The 26130-nt window shown below is 39.6% G+C and overlaps 1 protein-coding gene across 9 annotated transcripts in view; it reads left to right on the plus strand.

The window, feature by feature from the left end:
• Akap13 (A-kinase anchoring protein 13) overlaps nucleotides 1-26130 on the plus strand; it is a 303651-nt gene that overhangs the window by 148358 nt on the left and 129163 nt on the right. For all 9 annotated transcript variants that reach the window (XM_031387008.1, XM_031387010.1, XM_031387009.1 and 6 more), the window contains 2 exons: nucleotides 1171-4255; nucleotides 7632-7759. In XM_031387008.1, coding sequence (XP_031242868.1) covers nucleotides 1171-4255; nucleotides 7632-7759 — 3213 coding nt within the window. The remainder of the gene's footprint in view (nucleotides 1-1170; nucleotides 4256-7631; nucleotides 7760-26130) is intronic.

The raw sequence follows: 26130 nt of genomic DNA on the forward strand, positions 1-26130 counted from the left end.
TGTCTCTGTCTCTCTCTCTCTCTCTCTCTCACTCACACACATACATTCAGGGGCAGAAGACTAGATTAGATAGGCCATCTTCATAGTTCATATAACAGTGTTGTGTTATTTTTTATTACATTGATGGACTATGATTGTTTTAGCCATTTCTTTCTTACTTGCTGTGTTTGTTCATATTATTAATTTAAAAAAACTTTTATACTATGCATAGCAATGTGAGCATGCAATCACAGTAGTCAGGATGCAAAAACAGAAGATTTGAGTTTTTCTGAAGCTAGCTAGTCTACATAGTAAGTTCCTCTACACAGTGAGGCCTTGTCTCAAAAAAGAAGCAAACAAAACTAAATTAATTTTAAGGTGCTAAAAACCATTTTTTGATCATATTCTTAATGCCCTCAAGCCACAACACCCTTGACAGTAGGTAAGAGTTTAGTTTGGGTTGTAGTATATGCTCTCTTCTTTAAAATGCTGTGTGGACAGCACAAACCCCACTTTTTATCAGACTGATACATAGAATTCATAATTCTAAAGGTGTAGGTATGTTGGCTTGAACATATTTTGGGAATATAGTTATGTGGCTGAATATTTTGCTTGAAAGGGATTCTAAAACTGGTTACACTTTGTCTTTACATCAATATTTGAGGCAGATAGATAGACTCCACTCCTGTAAAGAGCTAAGAGTCCTCACTGGCTGTTTCTTGAAGATGTTCATTGTGTTTTCTTTTTTTTGGGGGGGGGTGGTTTTTTGAGACATGGTTTCTCTATGTATCCCTGGCTGTCCTGGAACTCACTCTGTAGACCAGGCTGGCCTCGAACTCAGAAATCCGCCTGTCTCTGCCTCCCAAGTGCTGGGATTAAAGGTGTGCGCTACCACTGCCTGGCTTCATTGTGCTTTCTTAAAACAAGGCTTTGAGACCTAGTTTTAATCTGTTTTTTAAATATGGTGATCAGTTGCTGAGTGTAATCTAAATAAAATTTAATATCCCAATAGAGGCATAAGTGAGGGTGGAAGATAGTGCATCATATATTAACCGAGAAGGCCCAGAAAGACAGTTCTTGTCCAGTGAGGCTTGGCTTACAGGTGTCAGTGACATCTTTTTCTCTTAGGTATCCCCCTCCCTTTTTCTTTTCATGGTCAATTTTTTAAAAATATCTTTGATTTCTTCCTAGAAAACAAACTTGAAGCAGATGGACAATCTCATGCCCTTAATGGTGACAGCACAAGATTCATCTTGTGTGCCCAGTGTACCAGATGGCCAGTTCCTTCCCTGTGTACCAGAGCCTTCTGACTACCAGCAGCCTCCTTTTGAAGAAACTAAGAGCACTCTGTGCTGCCAAGGGAGTCCTGGGAGGAAGGCTGAGAGTCCCTGTGATTTGTCAAGTGTGGTTGAGGAAGAAAATGATGTCTGTTCTCATAAGAAAAATAAAGCTGAGGGGAGAAAGAGGGAAGAGGCAGAGCCAGCGTCTGCTATGGACTCCAGGTCTGCAACTCATCAAGACAGCTGCCTTCAGAGCATACCTGACTGTGGCGTGAAGGACAGAGAAGGCCTTCCATCCTGTGGAAACAGAAACGAAGTAACTGGAACAAAACATTCTGGAGTGGCCACATGTCAGCAGCCGCTTAGTGTGCTGCAAGATGCCATGGTCACAGAACCAGGTGCATGCCCGCACCCTTCTGCAAGGGAGCTACCAGACAACTCTTCAACAGATATTGGTGCCCCAGAAAAGGCAGGGGAACTGGAACGTAGCCTCCTTACCCCAGATGCCACCACCCAAAACAATAAGTCTCACGCAGGGGAAGGCACAAAGGAAAGACTTGAGTATTCAGATTTTAGCACAACCGAAGCGACTGCTGTTCAAGTTTTAAGTGAACCTACGGAGAAAGCTGATATTACAAGCCATGTCTCTGCCACCAGTGCCATGGGTGCTAACGCGCCTGCTGAGACTTCACCTGCATTGAATCCTGGAGAAATCCCCACTGAAAACCCAGGAATGGAAACTCAGGAGAGAGGCTCTGAGGGGGGAGCCACAAATGACCAGAGCTCCCAGGTGCTTCCTGCTGCTGCTGCTACAGAAGACAAGGTTTTAGGGAGACTAGAACCTGATACTCCCATAGCAGGCCTTTGTAAGACAGCATCACCTTTGGATTTAACCATGTCAGGCCCAAGTTCAGATGGGATGCCAAAACAAAACTCAGAGTCTAATGCACGGCATGCTCAGAGCCTAAATAGCCAGGCCCTGCTCTGTTCTACATCTGGGGCTGGCACGCCTTCTGCTGAGTCTGCATGTCAGCAGAGCACAGTGACTTCTAGTGACGGGTTGGTAGTAGAACATGGCAGTGGTAAAGCTAGCCTGCCTGAAAGCACAACAGTGCAGCCAAACACACAAGATCTTTGCACCACCCTCTGCCCAGAAGGCCGACAAGCTGACACAGTCACTTCTGACACTGGGGAAAATGCCCAGAAATCTGTGGAGGTTTGTCATCTCTGTGTTTTAGATGCAAGGAATCAAGGAAATGATTTAAAACAAGATACACCTTTAACGAATGTGCTTGAGGATGTTCCACATCTGCCTTCAGTTGTCCCTCAAACTGAGAAAGAACTAGTGCCAGACCAGGTAGTACCTCCGGGCAGCAGTTTCTCTCTGGCAAGCAGTCCGGAGAGTGAATCAGTAACCAAAGATGACGTACTTTCTCTTGTCCCCTCCCAGAAAGAAAAGGGAACAGTGACTCCTCAGCTCCATAGAGCTACAGCTTGTCGAGATGGCCCAGATGAAAGAGATTTGAATGATATCAATAAGGTAGGAGACGGGGCCACTGGTCCACCTACACCCTCTGCTGTAGAGCTTCAGACCAGCATGGGGAATACCAGCCCTGTAGGCATTGGCGGAGAACAGGAGGGTCCCTGCCCGACAGCAACCCTTGAAGTGCCGAGTGACTCCTTACTACAAAGCGTGGATAAAGCTGCTTTGGTTTCTGACTCTCTTCTGCCTGAAGAAGGTGACAGTGTAGTGGTTCCAGAAAGTTCCACAGCTCTGGGGCAAGATGATAAAGATAAAGCAATTCAGTATTCTTCAGTTAAAGAAGACATGCCTTCTTCAGAAATGTCAAGGGAAGACCAGAGAACCCCACCACCTGGGCAGGAGATACGAAGGTTAAGTGAAAAACATATGTCAGCCCTCTGTGCCGGGGAGAAAGCACTGCAGCAGAGTAACTCACCAGACACACCCTCTGACTGTCTGAAAACAGAAACTAAAGACAACAAGGAAGTGGCCCCACAGGTCTCCCCGCTGACTGAAGGTGGGGCTGTAAAGAGCCAGGTGCCACCAAGAACAAGTCTGTCTGCTGATTCAAAGCAGAAAGCCTCAAGTACAGAGCAGAGCAGCTCTTCTCTGTTGCCAAGTCGGCTGCCAGGTGCGTCTGCGGCACTCCATTGTGATCAGCCTTCTGCTCTCAGTGTTGGTGTGGAGAGTACTCAGTTCCAAGGGGAAAACAGTGCTTCTGAGGTAAGCAGAAATGCAATGGAGGATGTGACAGTGGCTGGTACTTTACCATCTACTGCTGAGCCCAGTAGAAAGGATCCATCACACTGTGTCAAAGACATCCCAGTTTCAGAGTTGTTAAACCAAGAGAAGAAAACGACTCCAAGTTTGCCAGAAGCTTTACTGAACAAAGGTGTCACTGACTTACAGGAAGTCATAACCCCAGACATAGAACCACTTGATTGCCAGAGAGAGAGACTGGAGGGAACAGACCATAGCTGTGCCACGAGTAACTCCAAAGAGACCCCAGACAATGAAGAAGCAATGCAACCTCTTGCCAGGGACCTCCCCACAGGCACAGGACTCTCAGCTATCAATGACAGTGTCCCCCAAGCTGACATGAAGCAAGTGGCACAGGCCGCCATCCCAGCAGAGGAAAGTAATGCCACTACTGTACTCGGAATGGTCTCAACCCAAGCTGCAGATATGCCTACCGGAGCAGACTCCATAGAGGAGGCTGCCACGAGGATAGTAGAGGCTGTCATCAAGGCCTCCAGCACACTGATGGCAAAAGTAGAAACCCATAATCCATCACTGTCCCATCCAGAGACCAAGCAGCTAGAGAATGTTTGTATAGAGAGTACATGTGCTTTTCTTCCTGGGGAGACCCCACACATGGAGAATACTCACGAAGAAACCACCGGGCACTGTGGTGTTAAGACAGAGGAACCAGAGAAAATTATTCTACCTGCCGTCAGGCCTGAGCCAGCACCAGGTAAGCAAAGCAGTTTGTAAAAATTAACAGCTTAAGAATCATGTCTCTGTTATGTACTAGAATGTCGATGTTATTGGTTTGAGGTCCTGCTTGCTCAGTCGTGTAAGTTGCCAAGTTAATAGTCAGGAAACACGTGTCATCTTGGGTTGGACAGATTTTACTTCCTGTATTACAGGCTCAAAGCTTTTCTTTTTTTTTTTTTAAGCCTACTTCTCTGTCACACTAGAGCCATTGCAGTTTCTAAATCCGGAAGACAGTACCTGGATCTCAGACAGCGTTAGATAATCAAACAGCTTAGTTCTTTTCTTTAGAACCCCAGAACATAGTGCTGAAATGAATGTTTTGTTTACAAATTGGAAACTTTTCCAAGTCATAGTTGTCTGTATTGTAAGAGAATTTAAAATCGGGCCAGTTTCATGAACAGCTGTTTTTGAGAAGTACTGAATTAAATGAACATCTAAAACGGTGGTATTAGGTCACTGATTAAGTTGGGGGTGTGTACTCCCTCCTTTTCCTGCCTGAGAAACAGACCTCCAGGTTTGCTGCTTCGCTTTTGGGCAGAGTCTGGGAATTCAGGGTCCTGCACAGCACAGGGGATAGGATACAGGATTTCCGCCCAAGCCCAGTCTGCTGCGCTGCTGTCACCAGGCAGACCTGGTGTCTGCTTATCTTGGTGAAGCAGCTGCACTAAGCAGATTGCTCAACACAAGCAGCCTGTTCCATCGATGGGTAACCATGTCCAGAGAGTGCAGAGAAGCCACCACTGCTCAGTAGAATGAACTCACTGAATAGAACTTCCTATGGCCTTTGAGACTGAAGCTGAAACGGAGTGGGAATGGCTGTCAATCTTGTTTTCTGAAGTCCCGAAGGTCAGTTGGATGCAGATTTTTATGCCACCATCACATGCTACCAGCTAGACTGTGACGCTGATGCTTTTTTGATAGATTTTTGTTTTTTTTTTAAAGCTGTTGGCAATGCTTTTAAGTATAGTACATGGTAGAATTGTGGGTATGGGGTTGGGAGAGAGATGAACAAAAATAAAGAAACTGTTTCTGAAGAGGGGGTTTAAACACAGTAAGTCCTCTGCCCAGATGAAGGGCTTTTTAGCCGCTTTAAACCCCAGCTTCCAGAGCAGCAGTCATGTGACTTAAGGAAGCTGAGGTGGGGGGTTTTGGTGACTTCAGTTTTTAGATTGAGTACTGTTTCAGGCTGGCTTCTATCTCAACACTGAAATGAGGTCTCTAATTTTTTTAATAAAGGCACAACAACAAGTCTATTTTGGGGGCCTTGGCAGGTTGGTATTTCAGACACATGGGAGTGACTGTAAGCTGATGCCTGGCTGTTTTCCTTTCTTTGGGTGCTCTGTCCGTGGCCAGCCTGGAGGGGATTATTTCTCCTCCTTGTTCTGTGAGCACAATTTGACTTTGTAACTGTGAACTATGAAGTGTGTGTCTGTAGCACTGGATCAGAAAAGGTTAAAAGAAAGAAAGGAAGGAAGGTAGGAAAGAAAGAAAGAGAGAAAGAAAAGGAAACTGGCAGAGTCTTAGACGTCTGTTCTTAAGTTTATATAACGTGGTGAAGATACTAAGAAATGGTGCAAAGTTTTTAAGATGTGAAGAAGGAAATTTTTGAAGTTAACATGATTTAGGGATTGATATATTTTGTGTAGGTGAGCTTCTCGTTTTGTTATCAAAAGGACTTATAACGGGGCTTGGTGCTCAGCCTCCAACTACAAAAAAAAAAAAAAAAGTAGCCACTGGTGAAGACATTGGTGCTTTCTACACGAAATAGCCAGGGTTGAGGAAAGTCCCTGGTCACATTGCCTTAAAAAAAAATAGCACCTGAGTGTGATCTCATAGCCTAGGGTATTTTTTGTGGAGGTTGCATTCCGTTCATGGATTGTTTTATGAGTCAGTTAGCTGTTGATTTGGGAGAAGCCTGTTAGAAGGCAATGTGAACCTTTGCCTCTTCAAAAGCATTGATTGATCACTGTGCTGAGCAAACCAAGGTTGTTGGAGCTTAACTAAACCAAGCCAGTCCTGCTAGAGTCTCAGTAATCAATGTTTACTGTTATGGGTGGTACATAATTTCCATTGATGGGGTATAGGAAAGTTGATGTTATGCTAAAAATCACATTCCTGAATAAAACAAAACCATAACCATACCCCTCTTTTATAATACACACAGTTATTCTCTTAGAAATGCTTTCCTCAAGGGATTTTGTAAAGCGATTCCTTAATCAGATTTTTTAAAATAAAACTTAATTGTATGAAAGCTAACGGATTTTAACTCTCTAGAAAAGCAAACATGACTACCTATTTTAAATTGCTAGTAAGTTGTATAATTATAAAGGAAAAAAACAGAAAGAATTTTGAATGTTCTTTTTTGGGAATGAGACTTTCACAATCTAAGACCTTTTAGAGGATCACACTTGCTGTTAGAGTGAGTGATCTTAATGTTTTATTATTGGATGAGAGATACCTCGGTATTTTAGACAAGGGGGTGTTTTACTGCCAGAGTACAGCAACCACATGAAAATGAGACAGCATTTCCATTTGTATTTGTAATATCAAGGTAAGTTAGCACCTTTCAAGCAATCTTCCCCATTTAAAGAAGTGTCAGAAAACTATATTTGCCTTGAACAACATCATCATTACTTCCTGCTTTCGCTTGACAGTGTGGTGGCTCAGTAGGAGAAACTATTACTGTAGGGTCTGCTGAGAGCATGATCAGTGTGGGGATAGACTGTTAAATACTAAAAACAAAAAATTTAAAAAGCTTTTTTCAGAAGGAAAAGTATTTCTGGTTTGTTTGTATTTTGGTTTTTTGTTTGTTTTTTAACCATTTTTTTGCTTTTAGAAGAAATAGAGTTTAATTTACTGAAATTGTCTAGTCTTATTAATTAAACCTATGCATAGATCAAGGTTGGTAACGTTACTAAGAGATTGTAGCCCCAGAAGCTTTACCTCATTCCCAATGGCTTTCTCTTTTCATTGTCCAAATACCTTTTGCCATAATGGTGTCCAAAATGGACTACCATGTTTCAGATGTTGGTCTGCACCTTTGTAATCCATGCATTTACTGTCATGTGAGTGTTCATAGATTGAGAAGTCAGTGATGAAATGGACACTTGGTGGACATTAAACTGAAACTTCTTTAGGTCTAGCCTCATTTAAAATCTGGGAATCAGTCACAGAACCATGTGATGAGGAGTAGCTCAGCATGGGGTCAGAAATGGCACCAGCTCCTGACGTTTAATGGAAAAACAAACAAAACATTTGAAACCTGGAGTTTGTTGTATAAATACTAAAGCACAGAGGAACCTTCTTTTTTTTAATCAAATGCACTCATTCTGAATAACCCGTGTTCACTTCAGAAATGCCAGACACCAAAACTGGAGACGAAGTGGATCTTCTGAGTAAGATTAGTGCTGCTTCTGAGGAGGAGGCTTTTGGAAATGGAGCTGCCACGCCCAAGATGAAGCAAGACCCAGGGACCCAGGCGGTAAGTGCCATCTGCAGGCCTGCAAGGACAAAATGTGTTCAACTTGATCTGCTTGTGGGCCACAGTCTTAGTTTTTGTTATAGGATAGGCTAGATCAGAGGTTTTTACCCTTTTTCTTGTTCTGTTTTTGAAATAAGTGGTATGTTATTGTTGTATTGGAGTCATCAAAGTTTTGGAGCAGTCTCTCCTATGTGAATCCTTTGGTGATTACAGTGAAAAACATTTTCTCTGTGAGCACAAGACTTTGAAATTGGTCATTACTTTTATCATGATGCAACTAGATTGTCCACTAAAGGACATCCATGCGCCTGATTGAACCTGACTTGTTCATTGTATGTCTCCATTGTGAAGCTCAGTCTCAGGTATCTAAAATATGAAGAATGTCATTATTAGCACAAGAGCAATTGAATAAATGTTTTTCTGGCCACTTCATGAGGATTAATACATTAGCAAAAACCACCATTCAAATAAAATATGCTTGGTCATTCTTTATAGTTGTAGAATCGTGCACCCACCTCTGCCTATATTTCATTTTTGAGATATATTTATGCATATGTCTATTTTGCTCACATGTGTGTCTGTGTACCATGTGTGCAGTGTCCACAGAAGAGGGCATCAGAAGAGCAGCCAAAGCTTTTAACCACTGAGCCGTCCATCTGTCCAGCCTGACTGTTTATATTCTTGATGTGCATGCTGGCAGTCTGCCCCACGTGTCTTCCTTCCACTCACTTGCTGGCAGTCAGGAATCTAATTTCTCTTTCTATCCACTTAACCCATTCTTGAACTAAATATGAATGGAATTATAAAGCATGTGCTCATAGCTTCAGTGACTTAGCATAGTATTTTGATGTTTTACTCATGTTGCAGTATTGATTATTGCCAGGTAATATTGTAAAGATGGTGTGTATCTGGAAATGCTTTACATTTTGGGCTGTTAGAAATTATGTGCCTTCTATGACATTATACATTATGTAGACATGGTTTTGTGTACTCAGCAGTGGAACCATTGGGCCCTCTAGTTATTCCAAATTTAATATTCAGAGTTTTTAAAAAACATTTATGATTTTAATTAGTGGAGGGTGGGTCTATCTGTCCATGAGTGCGTAGGATCCCGTGGAGCTAAAATGGCATAGGTGCTGGGAATGGAGCTCGGAACCTCTGGGGAAACAGCACGTGCTCCTGACCACCGCGCCATCTCTTCAGCTCCTTCAGTGTGTTTTTAAAAACATTTTTCTTCTGATTTAAAGTTCCTAACTATCAGATCAAGGAAACTTTCTGAAAAGACCTTGTGCTCTGTGCTTTGGAGTTTGTGCTAGACAAAGGCAGACTTTTAAAAAGCTGACCAGCAAATTAATATGCTCATTTCTACTGCCCTTAGAAGTGTATTATTTTTGCTTTTCTAAGGCCAGAATGGCATTTATCATTAAAATTACCACAGTAGGTAAATGGAACTGTACCATCGCAAACCGCTTATGTGTATAAGATGATAACAACGAGCCTTGTTTTATTGGAGTACGTGGTTAAGCAGGTTCTAGCTGTTCAGCCTACCCTGTGTTGCAGATAATATTCAGGACTAGTGCCTGGGTCTTTACTTGTATAGCAAACATTCAGACAATGTTGCTTTTGCTCCCGGGCAGAAATGAGAATAAAAGATTTGTGAGTGGATGCGTCCTTAATCCAGAAGCCCCTAAAAAGGGCGGGAACAAACTCATGTCCTTGCATTCAGATGCATCTAGTTCTTTTTGTTTTGTCCTTTCCTGGTCCTGTTCTCATTTCTTCCTGCAGTTTTAGGAGTTCAGAGAAAGAATACTCTTACAGTTTCTCAGCACACCTCATTTTTATGAGAAGGAGTAGAATCTAGAAGAGTCATGTGACTGGCATCAGAACAGGTGGAATCTGGGTTCTTCTTCTAACTTTGGACTTACGGACTCTCTTACCTTATTCTTTGTGTCCACTTCTATCTAGTGCAGAAAATACATGCAACACTATTTTCAATTTTGAAAATGTTTTCAGGTGTAAATAAAGGAAGTTTCTGTATTGGCAGTGTTATTAAAATTTGTTCAAAGTCTGGCCATTCACCTCTCCCATTGCTACTGTGCCCAGACTTGCTCTCTCTGCTATGCATTTGAAAGCACAACCTATGAACACAAACTTCAACGTTTCCTGTGTCATACTTTCATTTCCAATTCAGTTCACAGTAGACAGTATTTGAATGAACGACTATTTCTGTGCTTCAGCGAACCCTTGTTTATAGACACAGAATTTTGAATTCCATATGATGTTCACAACAATAAATATTTTTGTTCAAATTTTTTTCAGTCATTAAAAAAAATCTGCTCTCAGAGCTTTCCTTCATGGTCTATACAAAACCAGTTGTAGTCTACCAGCAAGGAGCGTGTTAACTTCTGGCAACAAAAAAAAAAAAAAAGAAAAAAAAATACTGCATGCCAATGCAAGGCAGCAAGCAAGCAAGCAGACTTCTTTGTTTTTCCATTCCCTTCTCTCTTCTCTATTTTCCTTTTAAAAAAATGTTAAATTGGGAATAGTGTTACACCCATGTAATGACAGTATTTGAGAGGCTGAGGCAGGAGAATTGCCATAAATTCAAGGCCAATCTGGGCTATGTATATAGATACACAGTCCTAACAAAACAACAACAACAAAATTGTTCTCTGGTGTAACCCCTAATTACTATTCTGTAAATTGGGTAAGAGAGTTCTGTCTGTCCTGAACTAGATTTTTGCCTTAGCCTGTGTATAATTCAATTTTCTCATCTCTGTTCATCATCGTAGCCTTAATGTTCTAGTGTTGGGATAGGGTTGACTGAGTTTGTGATTGTAAGGGGTGGAGTGGCATTTGTTTAATGTTATTTAATCCAAACTTTCTGACACATACCCAGGCTTTGTTTTGGCCTTGGGAATAGGCCAGTTATTGCTTCATTGAATTATTGCTTTGTTGACTTGCGCTTTTCCAAACAGAAAACAGAATAAACCCATTTGTCTGATGGCCTGCAAGTCTAAAATGATAGGGAATTTGTGGTGTAAATGTAAGTGTAAATACAGAATCGATTTGAAGAGAAACCTATGGTTGATTTCTGGTTTTCTTAGTCCAGTGGTCTGATGCTTGAATTGCAAACCAAGCTATCCATATTTCTTACTCTTTAGACTATTTAAGTGTGTGCTAGAAGACTGACTTTAGACAACAAGTGCTTTAAAGTCATGGTACATATAGGAATTAGGCAATATGAAGATTGGTGTTTCCTTGTAGTCTCAGGAAAAACTTTTATGTTCAATGACACAGAGTACTCAGAACCTCTAGGTTGAAAATTATTCACAATCCAGAAGGCAAAGCTATTAATGCATGCATCAGGGTCACTCACGTATAGCATTTTATGATTATTTGTTAAGTATTGTCAGTATTTTATTAGTAGTTGTAATTCAATATTCAACATTGCTTCCTCTTACATACTTTTCTAATTTCAGAGGTCTCTAGATGCTCAGAACCATCTGACATACAAGCACAGCTCCAGTTTAACATTACTATTATTGAATTACTTAACTTCAGATTCTGATATCCTATTCACTTATAAGGAGGATTCAAGCTCTGTTTCTTTCTATTTAGCTTACATAATTAAAGCTTCAAGAATAGCATCATACAATAATTTAACTTGGGAGATGTGAAACTTGTTTTATTTCTGAGACCTTGAAGAATTGAAAGGGCCTTTAAGATTAAGGAGCATTTCACTTTATAGAAGAGATTCAGAAATGAAATGTTCCGCTGGACCCCAACCTTGTGGTGCTAAATGCTTCTGTTATGCTGTTGTTCTTTCTTGAGAGTCATCCTGAGAGTATTCACCTGGTCTATGATGGATTTTTCTCTTTAAGACAAGTATCCCTACTGGTGCTTTATTTCATACTCAAATTTTAATCCACTGTGTTAACTCTTCATGCTTTCTGTTTCAGTAGGAGAAATTTCTCTTTTTGTTTTAGGATCAAAGTTGATTCGATTTTTAAGTATTTATCCTGGTATTTTTCTAAACTTGCATTTTTCCCTCCAGAAGGAATGGCATGAAAGGTATAGTGCTGAATGCCAAGTGGGAATCGAGAGAGATGGTATTGTGTTTGTCCTTGGAGAGACAGAAGTCTGGGGACCGTTTAACCCTGAGAGTGTGCTCCATTGGAGTCAGGGAAACATTTCACACTCAGTTTCCCCTCCCCCTTCACTGTAAACTAAAATGTCCTTGTGTCACAGGGATCTTTTTATTTGTAAGGTATGGCCCAGTTCATCCAGGAAGAGCTTGGTTCACTCCAGTACCTGTTCATTGAGGATCTCTGAAATAATTTCTTTCCCAAATGCTTACTGCCTACGCTCACTAACCATGTGGAACAGTTAATCCTGAAAGCCAGTATATCTTGTCAGGATGCCCATGGACCTAGCAGCCAGACAGTCTAGAGCAAATACATTCAAGGACAACTATAAAAATCACATATGTTGAGGATTAGATTACTAGGAAAATGTGCTCTTCGCTTAACACATTTCCCCAAATCAAGAAAGAATTTTCAGCCAGAACTTCTTTTCCTTTTTTGTAGTTATATACCTAGGCATCAGATTAACAGAATTTCTATTCTTAGTTATTTATTCAATATTATACTTAGTGTTCAAAGCTGTGATCACTGCCGTCTTCGTCTTGGATTCCTATTAACATCATCTAGAGTTCTCTGTCCTTTTATCATTTTTAATGGGAACACTGTGTTTTCTCTCTCATCTTGAGGGGCAGGCCTTTGTTTCCACATGTCAGGAGTTGAACTAAAAATTTCTCTGCTTCTTGTTTACTTTACGCTCAGTAGCACGAGGAACTTACCTAGTGCCTGAACTGTTCGGTGAATAAGCCACAAGGCTCATCACACTTTCAAGATGGCTTTCCCTACTGCTACTCTACAAAGAGTTTTCAGTTTTGAAGAAGGACTTTAAAGAACATGTCCGCCATCATATTTACATATATGTTGGTGGTCTTTTTGTCACCCAGAAAAAAGCAAATTGGCCTTTTTCTGAGTTGGCAATAAGTTTTTTCTTCGCACATTTTGACATTTAAGATATCCAGTTCCTTCCCCCTTAATTATTCCTCGTGAGTACAGTGCTGTGGCCAGCATTAGCCACAGGGAAGCTGAGCCCTGAGTTTTGGAGCAAGTCTCTCTAAGTCCTAAAAGTGAAGAATTTCCAGGAAAACATTTCAGTTGCTGTTTCTATACATTTTCAAGGTAGTTGTGGAAAAGACATGCCTCCAGAAGATCTCAGACTGTTTAACTGTCATGGCAGAACTCTTGCCTTTGTGTAGAGCCACCCAGAGATAACACCTCTAAGGGTAGGACTTAATGATCTGGTCAAACATTTTCAAATGAACTTGACTGCCTTAGTTTCTTGGTCTTCATTTTCTAATGTATACTGGTCTCTGATAATTTCTAATGTTTTTCTAGCTCTTAATTTTTGACCAGCATATGCTTCTGCAAAAAAAAAAAAAAAAAATGAGATTAAGTTCATAACTGTTGGGTATTTCTTATATGTTGAACCAAAGGATAATCATAACAGATTTATAAAGATCAGATTTTAGTTAACTACCAAATGTTTAACTGGTCACTTTTTCCTTTAAATGTTTTCCAAGTTTTTTTTTCCCCTTTGGGGTCTTCAGTTGTTTGAGGATCCAGTGTTTTGTTTTGTTTTTGTATCCATGGCTAGCCTGGAACTTGGTGTCCAGGTGGGTCCAGACTTGGACCTCAGAGATCCAGCAGTTTTCAAGGGATTGTGTTCATCCTCATGTCTCCTCCTTTTGAGACATGATGTAAGTCTTACCACTCTCTATCCATATCACACAATCTCAATTTCCCTTTGTTCATCCTTACTACATTATTATATTGACAGCAAGACTAGTCACTAATCATAAGGAAAGAAAATGGAGCCCAGTAAGCTAAGGGTTTAATCACAGTTCATCTGTTCATCTGAGTGACTTTGCTTATGTATGGAGAGGCTCTGTTTCTCATGTACACTTGGGGTTTGATGCCTACTTGGTTATTTGCACTGCCTGGAGTCAGTGTAGTTCTAGCATAATACACAGGCCATTTGTAAGCTGGGGGTTATTTATTACCTCGTTTTCAGTTAACTCAGGTATCACACGTACTGTTTAGACTGTGGATAGTGGGCTTTTAAAAACCTTTTGGAAAGAAATTACTGGACTGTACCAGGCTCTAGTAGTGATCAATTGGATTTTTGATTCACTTCATGCTTGTCCTGATGGCACCCAGTGCTTGTTCAGTGCTTGATAATTTATGTTCCTTGAGTTCTGTGTTTGGCCTCAAATACACTAACATGAAAATAGCTCCTCTTCAGAGGCCCTTGGTCCCGTGAAGGTTCTATGCCCCAGTATAGGGGATTGCCAGGGCCAGTAAGCTGGAGAGGGTGGGGTGGTGAGGAGCTGGGGGAGAGGGGAAGGAACAGGGGTGTGTTTTAGTTTTTGATTTTTTATTTTACTTTATTTTATTTTTATTTATTTATTTTTTGGAGGGGAATCTGGGAAAGGAGATATTGTAAATAAAGAAAACATCTAATTAAAAAAAAAAGAAAAAGAAAAAGAGCACAACCGGAGAATTGGAGTGAGAAGAATCCAACTGTTTTTCTCTGTATACATCTACATATTTACATGCATTAATTTTGCTTTTCAAATTCAGTTTCTAAACTTATATAGAAAGATCAAAATAAATGTGTTACTCTTTAACTCCATTTTTTTGTTTCTGATAGGCTATTGTCTCTTTATACTTATGGTGAAAAAGATGATGGAATTTTTAAAGGACTAAAATGATTCCAAAATGCTATCTGGTGATAATTTTTGAGGCATCTTAAAATTAAAAAGAAAGAAAGAAAGAAAGAAAGAAAGAAAGAAAGAAAGAAAGAAAGAAAGAAAGAAAGAAAATAGCTCCTCTTCATTATCAGGCTCATACTGTAGTGGAAATAGAAAATTATTAAACCAATAATAAGAGAAGTTTGAGTACTAAAGTGAAGTTCTAGGGTTATTTATTAAAACCAACTTTTCAATAGTAAATTCTCCCATCTTAAGGACTTTTACTTTTAAAGACTGAGATTTTGTTTTTATGTGATATGTGCTGGAAATACAGTCTTTAGTACAAATATGGTTTTTGTCAGTAAACTTGGAAGAGCCGTCACGAGATGATCTTAGGAAAACTGCTTCCAGTTCTAAGTTCCTGTTCAACTTACTGATGTAATGTATCTTAGAACTGCTTTGTTTTGCCTCTTAAATAAGAAAGCTTCTCCAGTAGAAAAATTGAAAAAAAAATCAATGTTATTTAATATGCTGAGAAATACATACCACTCCTCAGAGCATATATAACTACCTATGACTTGGACAGTTATAGACATTGTATTTACTGTTTTGTATTTGAAGAAGATGCCTAATGCTGGCTTCTTTGTTGACCACTGAAAGGTTAACTGTTTCTTTGCAGGTGGGATTGTTTGAGGGATATTGATTACAGTTGTTTAGCATCTGAGCCTGCCTGTGGGTTGATTTCATTTATTTTTTAGTAAGCAAACTTTCTTTGTTAGTCAACATATTACATCAACTATGCGGAGCATTTTAGAAAGTTACTGCTTCTACCTTAAGCATTCACATAATCTAGTCAAAACAAGGAAGCATATGCGGATAGTCATTGTACGTGTAACATGACATATCAGATACCACATGCAATGTGAAGCCCAAACAGGCGTGTTTATCTGAAGCGTAATGGTGTCCCTTGGGTAATACACACATAGCTCAAGTGATACCAGAATCTCATTGGAAACAAAATAGATCCGGGGATCTTTTGGTGTCCTTTGCCTGCCTGCCTAATGTATTTGACCCTGCAAAAATCATAGAATGACCTAAACTCCAGAAACAAGCCAGTTTGCAAGTAAGTGATTTAATAGGAACCCCAGGTTTAAAAAATTTGGGTAGAAAAGTAAGAATAGTAACATTTAGCATAGACATATGAACAGTGGGTGTGTTTAATAGCTTGTGAAGCATGTGGTAATACTCCTGTTTCTGCTTCAGTATTCCTATTCATACAGTGAAAACTTAATCTTCTCTTTACTAGTTTGTCTTCATATACTGATACACGCATTCTTTCATTTTGAGAACTCCTTTAGATAGAAACCATTTTAAGGACATAGTTTCTATCTGCTTACACCAGTGCATATGTAGTCTTCAAAAAATGTTAACTGGTCTGGAGAGATGCTTCCGGGGTTAAGAGCACTAACTGCTCTTCCAAAGATCCTTAGTTCAATTCCCAGCAACCACGTGGTGGCTCACAACTTTCTGTAATGGGATCTGATGCCCTCTTCTAGTGCGTTTGAAGACAGTAACAGTGTGCTCATAGAAATAAAATAAATAAGTAATTCTTTTAAAAAGATATTAACTGATAGGAGCTGGCAGGGTGCCTCAGTAAATGAGGGTACTGTTAGCCAAACCTGCATTTCCATCCCTGGGAACCCATGTTCAGAAAGAAGAGTACTGACTCCCCAAAGCTCTCCTGTCACACACACACACACACACACACACACACACACACACACACACACACACACAGAGAGAGAGAGAGAGAGAGAGGGAGAGGGAGAGGGAGAGGGGGAGAGAGAGAGAGAGAGAGAGAGAGAAGAGAGAGAGAAGAGAGGAGAGAGAATAAATAATATATTTTTTAAAAAGAAAATTCAAATTAGCAAATTCAAAAAAATCCAAATTTTACCTAGCTTAAAAAGAAGAATTGAACAAAACAAATATTGTACTGATTTTCCTCTCTTTAGGTAACATCCTGTCCTGGCTAAGTAGTATGGATTGATAACTAATAAAGTCTTGAAAGATTTTTTTCTATAGTTGACATATGATCTTGGAAAAAGTTTTGCTTTAGATTTTACTATTGACAGTAGCTGAAAGAAATTTCTCAAACTATTTGACCCAATTGTAATAGGAATAACAGAATAAATGTAGTTGCATAGTGGACACCTCTGAAAGTATTTGAGTGTATAACTGACTTTGAGCTTCCAGAAATTTGTGTTATATGTATGCTTAAAAAGCCTGTATGCATACATAAGCATGGGTACACACATTTCTGTATAGAATCTACAGTAACTTGAATGTAGTGGCCCTGCATCTGGAAAACTTACACACAGTCAAAGAAATGGGGATTAGTAAACAGTAAAAATTTAAGAATCACTTATTATCTAGAGAGACTAGTAAAGATATGTACTTTAATTGGAGACACCCCTTCTTGGACTTTTTTTTTAATAGAGAATGGGACTAAATCAAAATTAAGTACTTAAAGATTTCCTCTGTGTTCCAGATTCTGTAACTACAGGGATCTGAACTAGTCAAGAAATAAGTGTTTTCATGGTATCTGGATGTAAGGAATTTTAGTATTGATGAGGTTATAACCTTAAAATCAGCAAGGTATATATTTGTACCCTAGAAACCCCAAAGCACCAAGCATTGTCTGCCCACCTAACTAGTGGTCCATCTTCTTTCTGGCCTGTCATAGGAAATTCACTTTCTGACACTGAAATAATCTAGGCTTGCCCAGAAACCTCCCTAGTAAAATGTCTCTAAGAACACTATCTGTTCACTGAGGAGATCCATAGATGAGTCCATCTCTACTGCTTCCTCTACCTCACTGATTCTTTCAGCCGTACTTTCCACTCCCATACGTGGGGGGAAAATATTGAAAGAGTACAGCTAAATATGTACACTTAATCTCTTTTTGACCAATACATCTCGAATCTACTATACTATGCTTTTATAATACTAACTTTTAGTGAATTGCCATTGGCTACAGGTTCTTGGAGGCTTGTGGCTAGGCCATGTGCAAATCTCTCTGCTGAGTAAACTTGATAATTTAAAATTGCATCCACAGCAGAGCGTGGTGGCACACGCCTTCAATCCCAGCACTCAGAGGCAGAGGCAGGTGGATCCCTGTGAGTTTGAGACTTCCTGCCTGCTCTACATGTAGAGTTCCAGGACACCCAAGACTGCCAAAACTGGTACACAAAGAAACCCTGGGGTGGGGGGCAGATTTCATCCATATTATTTTCCGAGAGTACAGTATCTTTCTTTTTATATATGCTTGTTGTATGTTGTCATCCTTGAACTCTTACAAGAAATAGTGATCTACCTGGAAGGCACCATCAGTTCCAAATGAGCAGCCCGCATGAATCACATAGAAGTCTGATTTGTTTACTGATGTTCTCTGACAGTGTGAGAAGAGAAACAGCCTCGTGCTTTCCATTTCTGTCACTCAGGACATCTCCTGGTGGACCCAGACAAAGCAGAACCATAGGATCTCTTTTCCAATACCTGTTTTCTTGGGCTGCTATGAAAATAACTTCTGGGAAATGTGTTCAGTCAGTTTTATTTCTTTTCATGTCTTTGTAACTTTGTGTGTATTTGTATATTAAGAGTAGAAGTCAACTGCAGTCATCCTTTTTCAGGCTCCATCTACCATGTGTTTGGTTTTGGGTTTTGGTTTTGGTATGGATTTGGGATTTTGGGTTTTTGTTGTTCTTGGTTTGATTTGGTTTTGAGACAGAGATCCTCGGTTGCTTGTAACTTATCAAGTAGGGAAGACTGGCTGCCAGCAAACTGCCTTTCTCCACCTCTATAGTGGTGATACAAAAGTGTGTGCACATCTAGATTGTTGTTTGTTTGTTTCAGTTAAAACATGAAGAGGCTATTCTCTGGCCTCTCTGTCCCCAATTCACAATTCAAATAAATAAACATGAGTTTGGGGGGGATCAAGCTCACATCTTGATGCAAAGCACTTTACCTAATGAATTCTCTCTCTCAACTCAGCCTATTCTATTTTGACATCATTAATTGATTAACCAACCTTTCTTCTATTGTAATTCATTTTTCTCCTGAGCCATCTAAAGGCTACTGTCTTTTTAAACAAAAGGGCTTATGGATAGGAGGATTTGGTCTCTCCTTGCTGAAGAAACAGGTCACTGGATGACCTCCTGGCCACTGGAGATTGGACCAGGGCCTGGGCCATTCAGGAGATGGGGAATGCATGATGAGAAGCCCCAGGACCCATGCAGTCTACAGCCTTTACTTGAAGGCAGAAATACATTTTACTCTTAGTATTTTCTGCTCATTACACTCTTGTAAGACCAGGGGTTATAAGAAAGCCCCAGAACATCACATTGGCAGTAGGGAAGAGAGAAACCATATATGAATCTATGTATGAGTCCTTTACCTTAGAAACTTAAAATGAAATTACAACTCTAAATTATACTATTAGGAGTATGTCCCTTCATTCTAGCTATGGTGCTGTTGTGTAGTTACCAGATATATTTGCCTTTTACAAATCTCTACTGTTTTTGTGGGTTGAACATTGTAATAGGAACCAGGATTCTGCCCAAATGGATAAAATGGACTGTCACTCAGAAAGGTTTGTTGGGAAACAAGTGAACAGGGCACTGATATATGGGCCAAGTGAACTTAAGAGAAATTGTCTTTTGTTTAGACCATGTTCCTCCTACTTCTTGAATTACACTGTCAGACATTTTAAGTGGAATTCTGTAGAAATATTTCAATCAAAAATTTTCCCCATTGATGACATTCCTTTTTCTAAAAACAGAGAGTCAATGTCTTCCTTGCAGTTCTAGAACGTGTGTATGTGTGTGTGTGTGTGTGTGTGTGTGTGTGTGTGTGTGTGTGTGTAATGTGCTTTCTTTTTGTTTTTGTTTTGCCATAGAGAAGTTCCTGTCCATAATGCCCATACACATGGCACAGTAGGCTGTGTTCCTTAAGAGTCATTAGATTTCCCTAATAGAATGACGGAAATGGGTATTGGAGCTCTGGCCATCCTCTCTCATTAGTGCTGAACCTGGTGTGCTGTGTCTGCTTCACATCAAACCTAGTGAATTGCTTTTCTTGTCTGAAACTGTGCTTTCCTCTTAGAGTCAAGAAAGGGATGATAGTATGCTTGGCCCTTTTCGGTTGTTGCTGCAGCTGACCCTATTAAAAGGAATATCCTACAGCAGGGGAATGCATACATGCTCTAGTTAAGGCTGAGATGCTTGCCACTTGCAAGATGTGTCGGGGCATACCTCTAATCCCCGTACTCAAGGGGCAGAGGCAGGCAAGGGGTATCTGAGGCCAACCTGGTTTGCTTAGTGAAATCAAGACCAGCCAGGGCTACAAAGACCATATCATCCATAAAACAATCAGCAAACCTGTTAGGTATACAGATGGTTGTCAACTCCTGCTTAGTGTCAGAGTTACCCTTGCTTGCTTAGTTTTGGTCTCATACTGGAAGATACTGGTATTTTTAGTTCACACGCTAGGGCAAGTGGTTGGGGCAGGTAAAATAGATAAATTCATCAGTGCCTTAACATACCAAACTTCTGTTTCTGATGGGAACCTGTGTGGCCATATGCCTCTCTCTTGGATTGACTCTTTAAGAAAAAGCTAAAGGTTAAATAAATTATTGCATACCTTTTATTGAATAAGACTTCCAAGTCAGTCTTGCTGAACTGTGTATGTATATTTGGAGGGGATGTTGAAGATAGGGTTCTCACATAGCCTAGGCAGGGCTAGAATGAAACTTGATCTGTAGCTGAGAGTGACATTGAACTTTGGATTCTCCTGGATTCTCCTGCCTTCACTAGAATTACAGGTCTACATTTATCAAGCTCAGCTGAGCTAGTCTTGCTGTTCTTTTAGCCTTGAACTCTTCCCTACTGGTTATTTGAAACCACTCTCTACAGAAAGTGACTGATATGAAAAGTTTCCTTGATTCTTCTTTTAAGTTCTTTTAGATTAGTTGGTAGTACCTTGGGGGTGTAGAAAGGAAAGCAAAAAAGGGAAAAGGAAAACAGAAATTAGTGCAGATGGGAAAGAAGAAGGTAACTGAACTTACAGTACCCTGCAGTATTGAGGCTGAGCACAGTACAGTGTGGTCCAGGTTCTTTAACCTGGGGATCAGCAACTTCCATCCATTTTTCTTACGGTTTCCTACAGTGTCACCCCAACAGAGAAAGGGTACGATGGGAATGGGTGCTCTTATAAAAAGATGAAAGGGCTAGCAGACTGTTCCTCTTCTGAATATTTATTTACCAGTTGGTGCAGTATAATAGAGTTAACAGCAAAACTCTGAAGTTTAAAGTGGCAGTCAGAAAGTATCTTGAAAGCTAGTCTGTTGTAAAAATATACACAGTGAGTAAATTTCAACAGCTCTTGATAAATGGAGGAATTGTTACACTTATTGTAATAGGACAATAAATATCGACATACATTTTCACAAAATGTTCCTTTTGGCTATTCTTTTTTTAAAATAAATATTTTTGTTGATTCTCTGAGAATTTTGTACAGTGTATTTTTGATCGTATTCATCCTTACTACTCCCCTTAATTTTCCATTCTTTTAATAAATAATAACTTGTCAGATGTATGTAATTTTTAATTTAGCAAAATAATCATTTACTAGGGATATGTGTGTGTACTTATTTACATATGTATTTTCCTATACTTCCTGTACATAGTTGTGGTAACTATAGGAGAAGACTTTATGAAACATCTGCTGTACTTTTACCTCTGTTCTTTAACGTTGTGACTCATAGCTCTTTATACTACCTTCTCCAGGATTAAATATCAAGACTATCGTATTAAATGAGACAGTCTCTACTTTAGAAAATGTGATGAATGCATTTTGTAAGTTTCAAATAGTTGGCAAATAGCTGGAGACTCCTACTTCGAGGTTTATTATATTTCCAAATTTTAGCTTGTTTTTAAATGCTGAACAAAATTCATTGTATGTGTGCATGTGTGTGCATCTGTGTTTGGATGTCCCTTTACATCTTTATGTATGCATTTAGAGGCCAGAGGTTGATGTCATATATCTGTTTTATGGTTTTTATTATTTTTTACATTTATTTATTTTGTATATGTTTTTAACAAGACAAATAGTAATGAAATAGTGTCAGTGTGCACATATTAATATCATGAATGTGGAGGTTGGAGGACAACATATGGGGAAGTCAGTTGTTGCTATGATATAGGTCCCGGGAATTGAGGTTTTTTTTGTTTTGTTTGTTTGGTTTGGTTTGGTTTTGCAAGTGACTTTAACAGCTAATTGAACCCATCTAGTTAGGGGTGGGTGGGTGTTTTTGTTTTTGGAGGGGTTGTTTGTTTTGTTTTTTGTTTTGTTTTGTTTTTGAGACAGGCTTTCTCTTGAACCTTGAGTTCACCAATTCTGCCATACTGACTGGTCCAGTCAGTTACAGACATCCCCCTGTCCCTGTCCCTGTCCCTGCTATTATACTCGCCGCATACACTGCCCCAGTGCTGAGGTTACAGATGTTCACCTCTGTACCTGAGTTTTACATGGCTGTTGGGGATCCAGACTCAGGGTCTCATACTTACATAGCAGCACTGTCATGGGAGCCATCTCCCTCATCATCTTGATGTCAACATTATCAAAGCCATAATTGGTCGTTAGGTACATTAATACTGCTACCAGTACAGGGATGTACACGAAAGAGTCACCTATGCTAGTTTACCGTTTGATCATTTGCTGGTCTCAAGTGAACTGAGAAGTTGTTGCAGATGGTTATGAGCTGCCGTGTGAATGCTGGAAAATGAAGCAAGGTCCTCTGGAAGAGTAGTCAGCGTTCTAAACTGCTGAGCCATCTCTCTAGCCCCTTTAAGCTGTTTATATATGTGTATTTTTTAGGAAGCTTCTACAATAGTAAGCTTCCATATGACCTTTTCAGAGTACTTTTCCGCTAGTTGTTCCTGCCCAGGTTCCTAATCTCCTCTCCCCTCCTAGCTACCTTCTGCTTAAGCCCTTCATGTACAGTTATTCCCCTTAACCCACTGTATTCTTGCATTCTATCTCCATCCCTTACAGCAAGAATGTATAATGTTTGACATATGGTGAGTGTCTTCCAAGAAAAGGAAATACATTAAATGCTAGCCAGGTAGAGACCTACTTAGCTAACAGATTTCTGTATTGCTTCTCTGAAATCTACATACAAAAATATATTTACTGCATCCTCTTTTTTTAAAAAAAAATGTTATTGGCTAGTTTCATAGAACAAAAGTTTAAGTTATGTTAGTTGGGGTACAAAATTAATACTTTGGCAGGAGTTGGTACTAAAACAGATTGGGTGCTAAGAGCTAGCTCATTGGTTTAGAGCCCTTGTTGCTCTTACAGACGGCCTTGATAGGGTTCTCGGCACTCACACAATGGTTCAAACATCTGTAACTCCAGTATCAGGGAATCTCACACTCTCTCTGACCTCCTCGAGCAACCAGGCATACACATGCTGCACATACTTGCATGCATGCAAACAAAACATGCATACACATAAAGTAAAGACATCTAAAAAAATTAAAAATCAGGAAAAGAAGGGAATACTCCTTGTTGCTAGCCTATTACTTTGAATATTTAGGTTGAACCAAGGTTGATTACTGTTCTGTGTAGTTTTTGAATGATTGCCTTTATAGTAAAAGAGATCAGTTCAAAGGATGTTTAAGGTTTATCATAAAAGTTAGTGGCACAAAGCCATTAAGCATTAAAACCCAGGGGGGGGAAAGGTTGCCAATTAAATAACTCTGTGTTCTTTTGAATACAAGTAGTTAATTTTGGTCTTGCAGAAGGCAAATTGGAAGGACAGAGCAGAACCCTTACATATGACCTGATCACTACTGTTTTAGGAGTTCAGTGAGCTCACTTGGTAGCACAGCTGGCCTGGTAACCTTCCTTTCTCAGCTTCCAAACTGGCATGGATTATCTGCATGAACCATCATGTATGGCTCAGTTTTTTCATCGGGGCTTAAAGGAGGTATTCAGAACAGGTAGAGAATTTATTCTGTTTGCTGATTAATTTCTTTTAGGATAATTTATTATTAAGGTTAACTACTAATACCATTTATTTATAGTGGCCAAGTAGATACCCTTTTTCTTAATGCCTCTCTCCCTATCAGAAATCTATGAGGTAATATATAATTTTATTAATAAGTGACTTCTGGGATTGGTGAAATGGCTCAATGAGTAAAGACTCTTGTGTAAGCCTGGCAACCTGGTTTTGATTCCCAGAATTCATGTAAAGGTGAAAAGAAAGAACCAGCTCCACAAATTTGATCAGACACACTATGATATGTACACCCACACACATGTACACACATACATATGTAAACAGCAATACATTTTTTAAAAAGCTTTTGGACTTAGACTACCTATACAGTTTGATCTGTTCCTTAGGAGACTTGAATGTGTCATTTTTTTCATACATGGGGAAAATATGGTTATATTGCAGGCATGCGGGTGGCACCCAGATATAAAATCTAGTATGAGACCAAGTTGACTTCTGTGACTGCACTTCAGAGGACTTGGAAGTAGAGATGAGGAGGAAGGCCAGAAAGATAATTGCAGCGATAAGCTTCTCTCCCAGACTCAGCCTCTTTAGAGCCAAATGCCCTTTATCCCATGGGTCACACTGGTGCTTCATCTTCTGGATAGGGATTGTTGTAGGAACATTTTAAATTCAGTCCAGATTAGGCGCTTGAAGATTAACCAGGAAAAAAACTATAGATATCTATCATTTCTTCTTTCCCTTTGCCTTGAATGAAAAAAGCTTTCTTCTCATCAGTGTTTTCAGTTTTGTCCTAACTTTAACAAACACACACACACACACACACACACACACACACACACACACACACACACACACACACACACACACACACCAAAACACACGGACTTTATTAGAGTAGTGTACAAGTTGTGGTCCGCGTAATCCAGCTATGGCTGGCTGTTGATGGAAAGGCCAAAGATCTGGTAGTTGTTGAGTCCCAAGAGCTGCTGGCCTGCAGGCTACCTTGGAATTCTGATGAAGTAGGTTTTAACACCAGTAAAGAAATGACATAGCAGTGGGACAGATGAATTTGCCAGTGAAAGTGAGGACAAGCAGTCAAAAAGCAAAAGCTTCCTTTTTCCATGTCCTTTTATATGGGCTGCCACCAGAAGGTGGGACCCAGATTTAGGGTTGATCTTCTGACTTCAAATAATCTGGGGTTTTTTAAGACTTATTTATTTTATTTTATGTATATAAGTATACTTTAGCTGTACTGGTAGTTGTGAGCCATCATGTGGTTGCCAGGAATTGAATTCAGGACCTCTGCTCACTCCAGTTAACCCCACTCACTCCAACCTAAAGGTTTATTTATTATTATAAATAAGTGCACTGTAACTGTTTTCAGATGCACCAGAAGAGACCATCAGATCTCAATACAGATGGTTGTAAGCCACCATGTGGTTGCTGGCATTTGAACTCAGGACCTTCGGAAGAGCAGTCAGTGCTCTTTACCACTGAGGCCTCTCTCCAGCCCATAATCTAGATTTCAAATGGGTCTCCCACCTCAAATAATTCAACCAAAAAAAATATATTTTTGCTTAGTCTTAGTTAATTCTAGATGTTAAGTAGACAACCAAGATTTATCCATCACAAATGTTTTTGTTCCTTCAATTCTAATTTGTAGGGATTTATCATAATTAGTTGTTTTAGCACATATGTCTCCTTGAAGGCTGGCTTAAAATGCTCTTTTTGATAAGTTAAAAACACAATGCTCAGAAATAAGAATTACAGCAACTAATATAATACGCCACAACAGTGCTACAAATATTTGGCATGCATTAACCCATACATTTCTCATAACTTCTTCTATAGCTGGCTTTATTAGTTTTATTCCCATTTTAAAGATTGGAAGCCATAATTTACTCAAGGTTGTTTGGCTTCAACATTCAACTTGTCCCATTCTAGCCTAACAGACTAAGTTACTGGGTCATCCCTGTGCTTCCTTTGGTGTGTTATGAGTGCTTGGATGTATTTCAGTTTGATGGTCATTACCCACTCTTTACTTAGTTGGTTAACTTTTTTTTTTTTTTTTTTTAAGATAGGGTATCATATAGCCCAAGCTGGCTTCAGATTTTTATGTAGCTTATGTTGGTCTTAAACTTCTGGTCCCTTGTGTCACTACCCACAAGTCCTGGGCGTTAGGTATATACTACCACACCTGGCTTTCCCCCTTTTCAGTATGTGTTTTTATAGCAACTTTCTATGTACAGTCTTAGGATTTACTCTGAGATTAAAAGTTTTGTTACATCTCTTGAAAATTTTCCAGAACATAGAAATACCTGTTTTGATTGGATACAATTATGAAAATAGTTACATCATGTTCCTCATCCCTTTCTTCCCTCCAGCCTCTTCCAGAAGCCTCCCCTCAAATTCATGGCCTCTTACATTTTATTACTGTTGTTGATATATATATATATATATATA

The sequence above is a fragment of the Mastomys coucha genome, unplaced genomic scaffold, assembly GCF_008632895.1.
Source record: "Mastomys coucha isolate ucsf_1 unplaced genomic scaffold, UCSF_Mcou_1 pScaffold21, whole genome shotgun sequence".
In the NCBI taxonomy this organism is placed as follows: domain Eukaryota; kingdom Metazoa; phylum Chordata; class Mammalia; order Rodentia; family Muridae; genus Mastomys; species Mastomys coucha.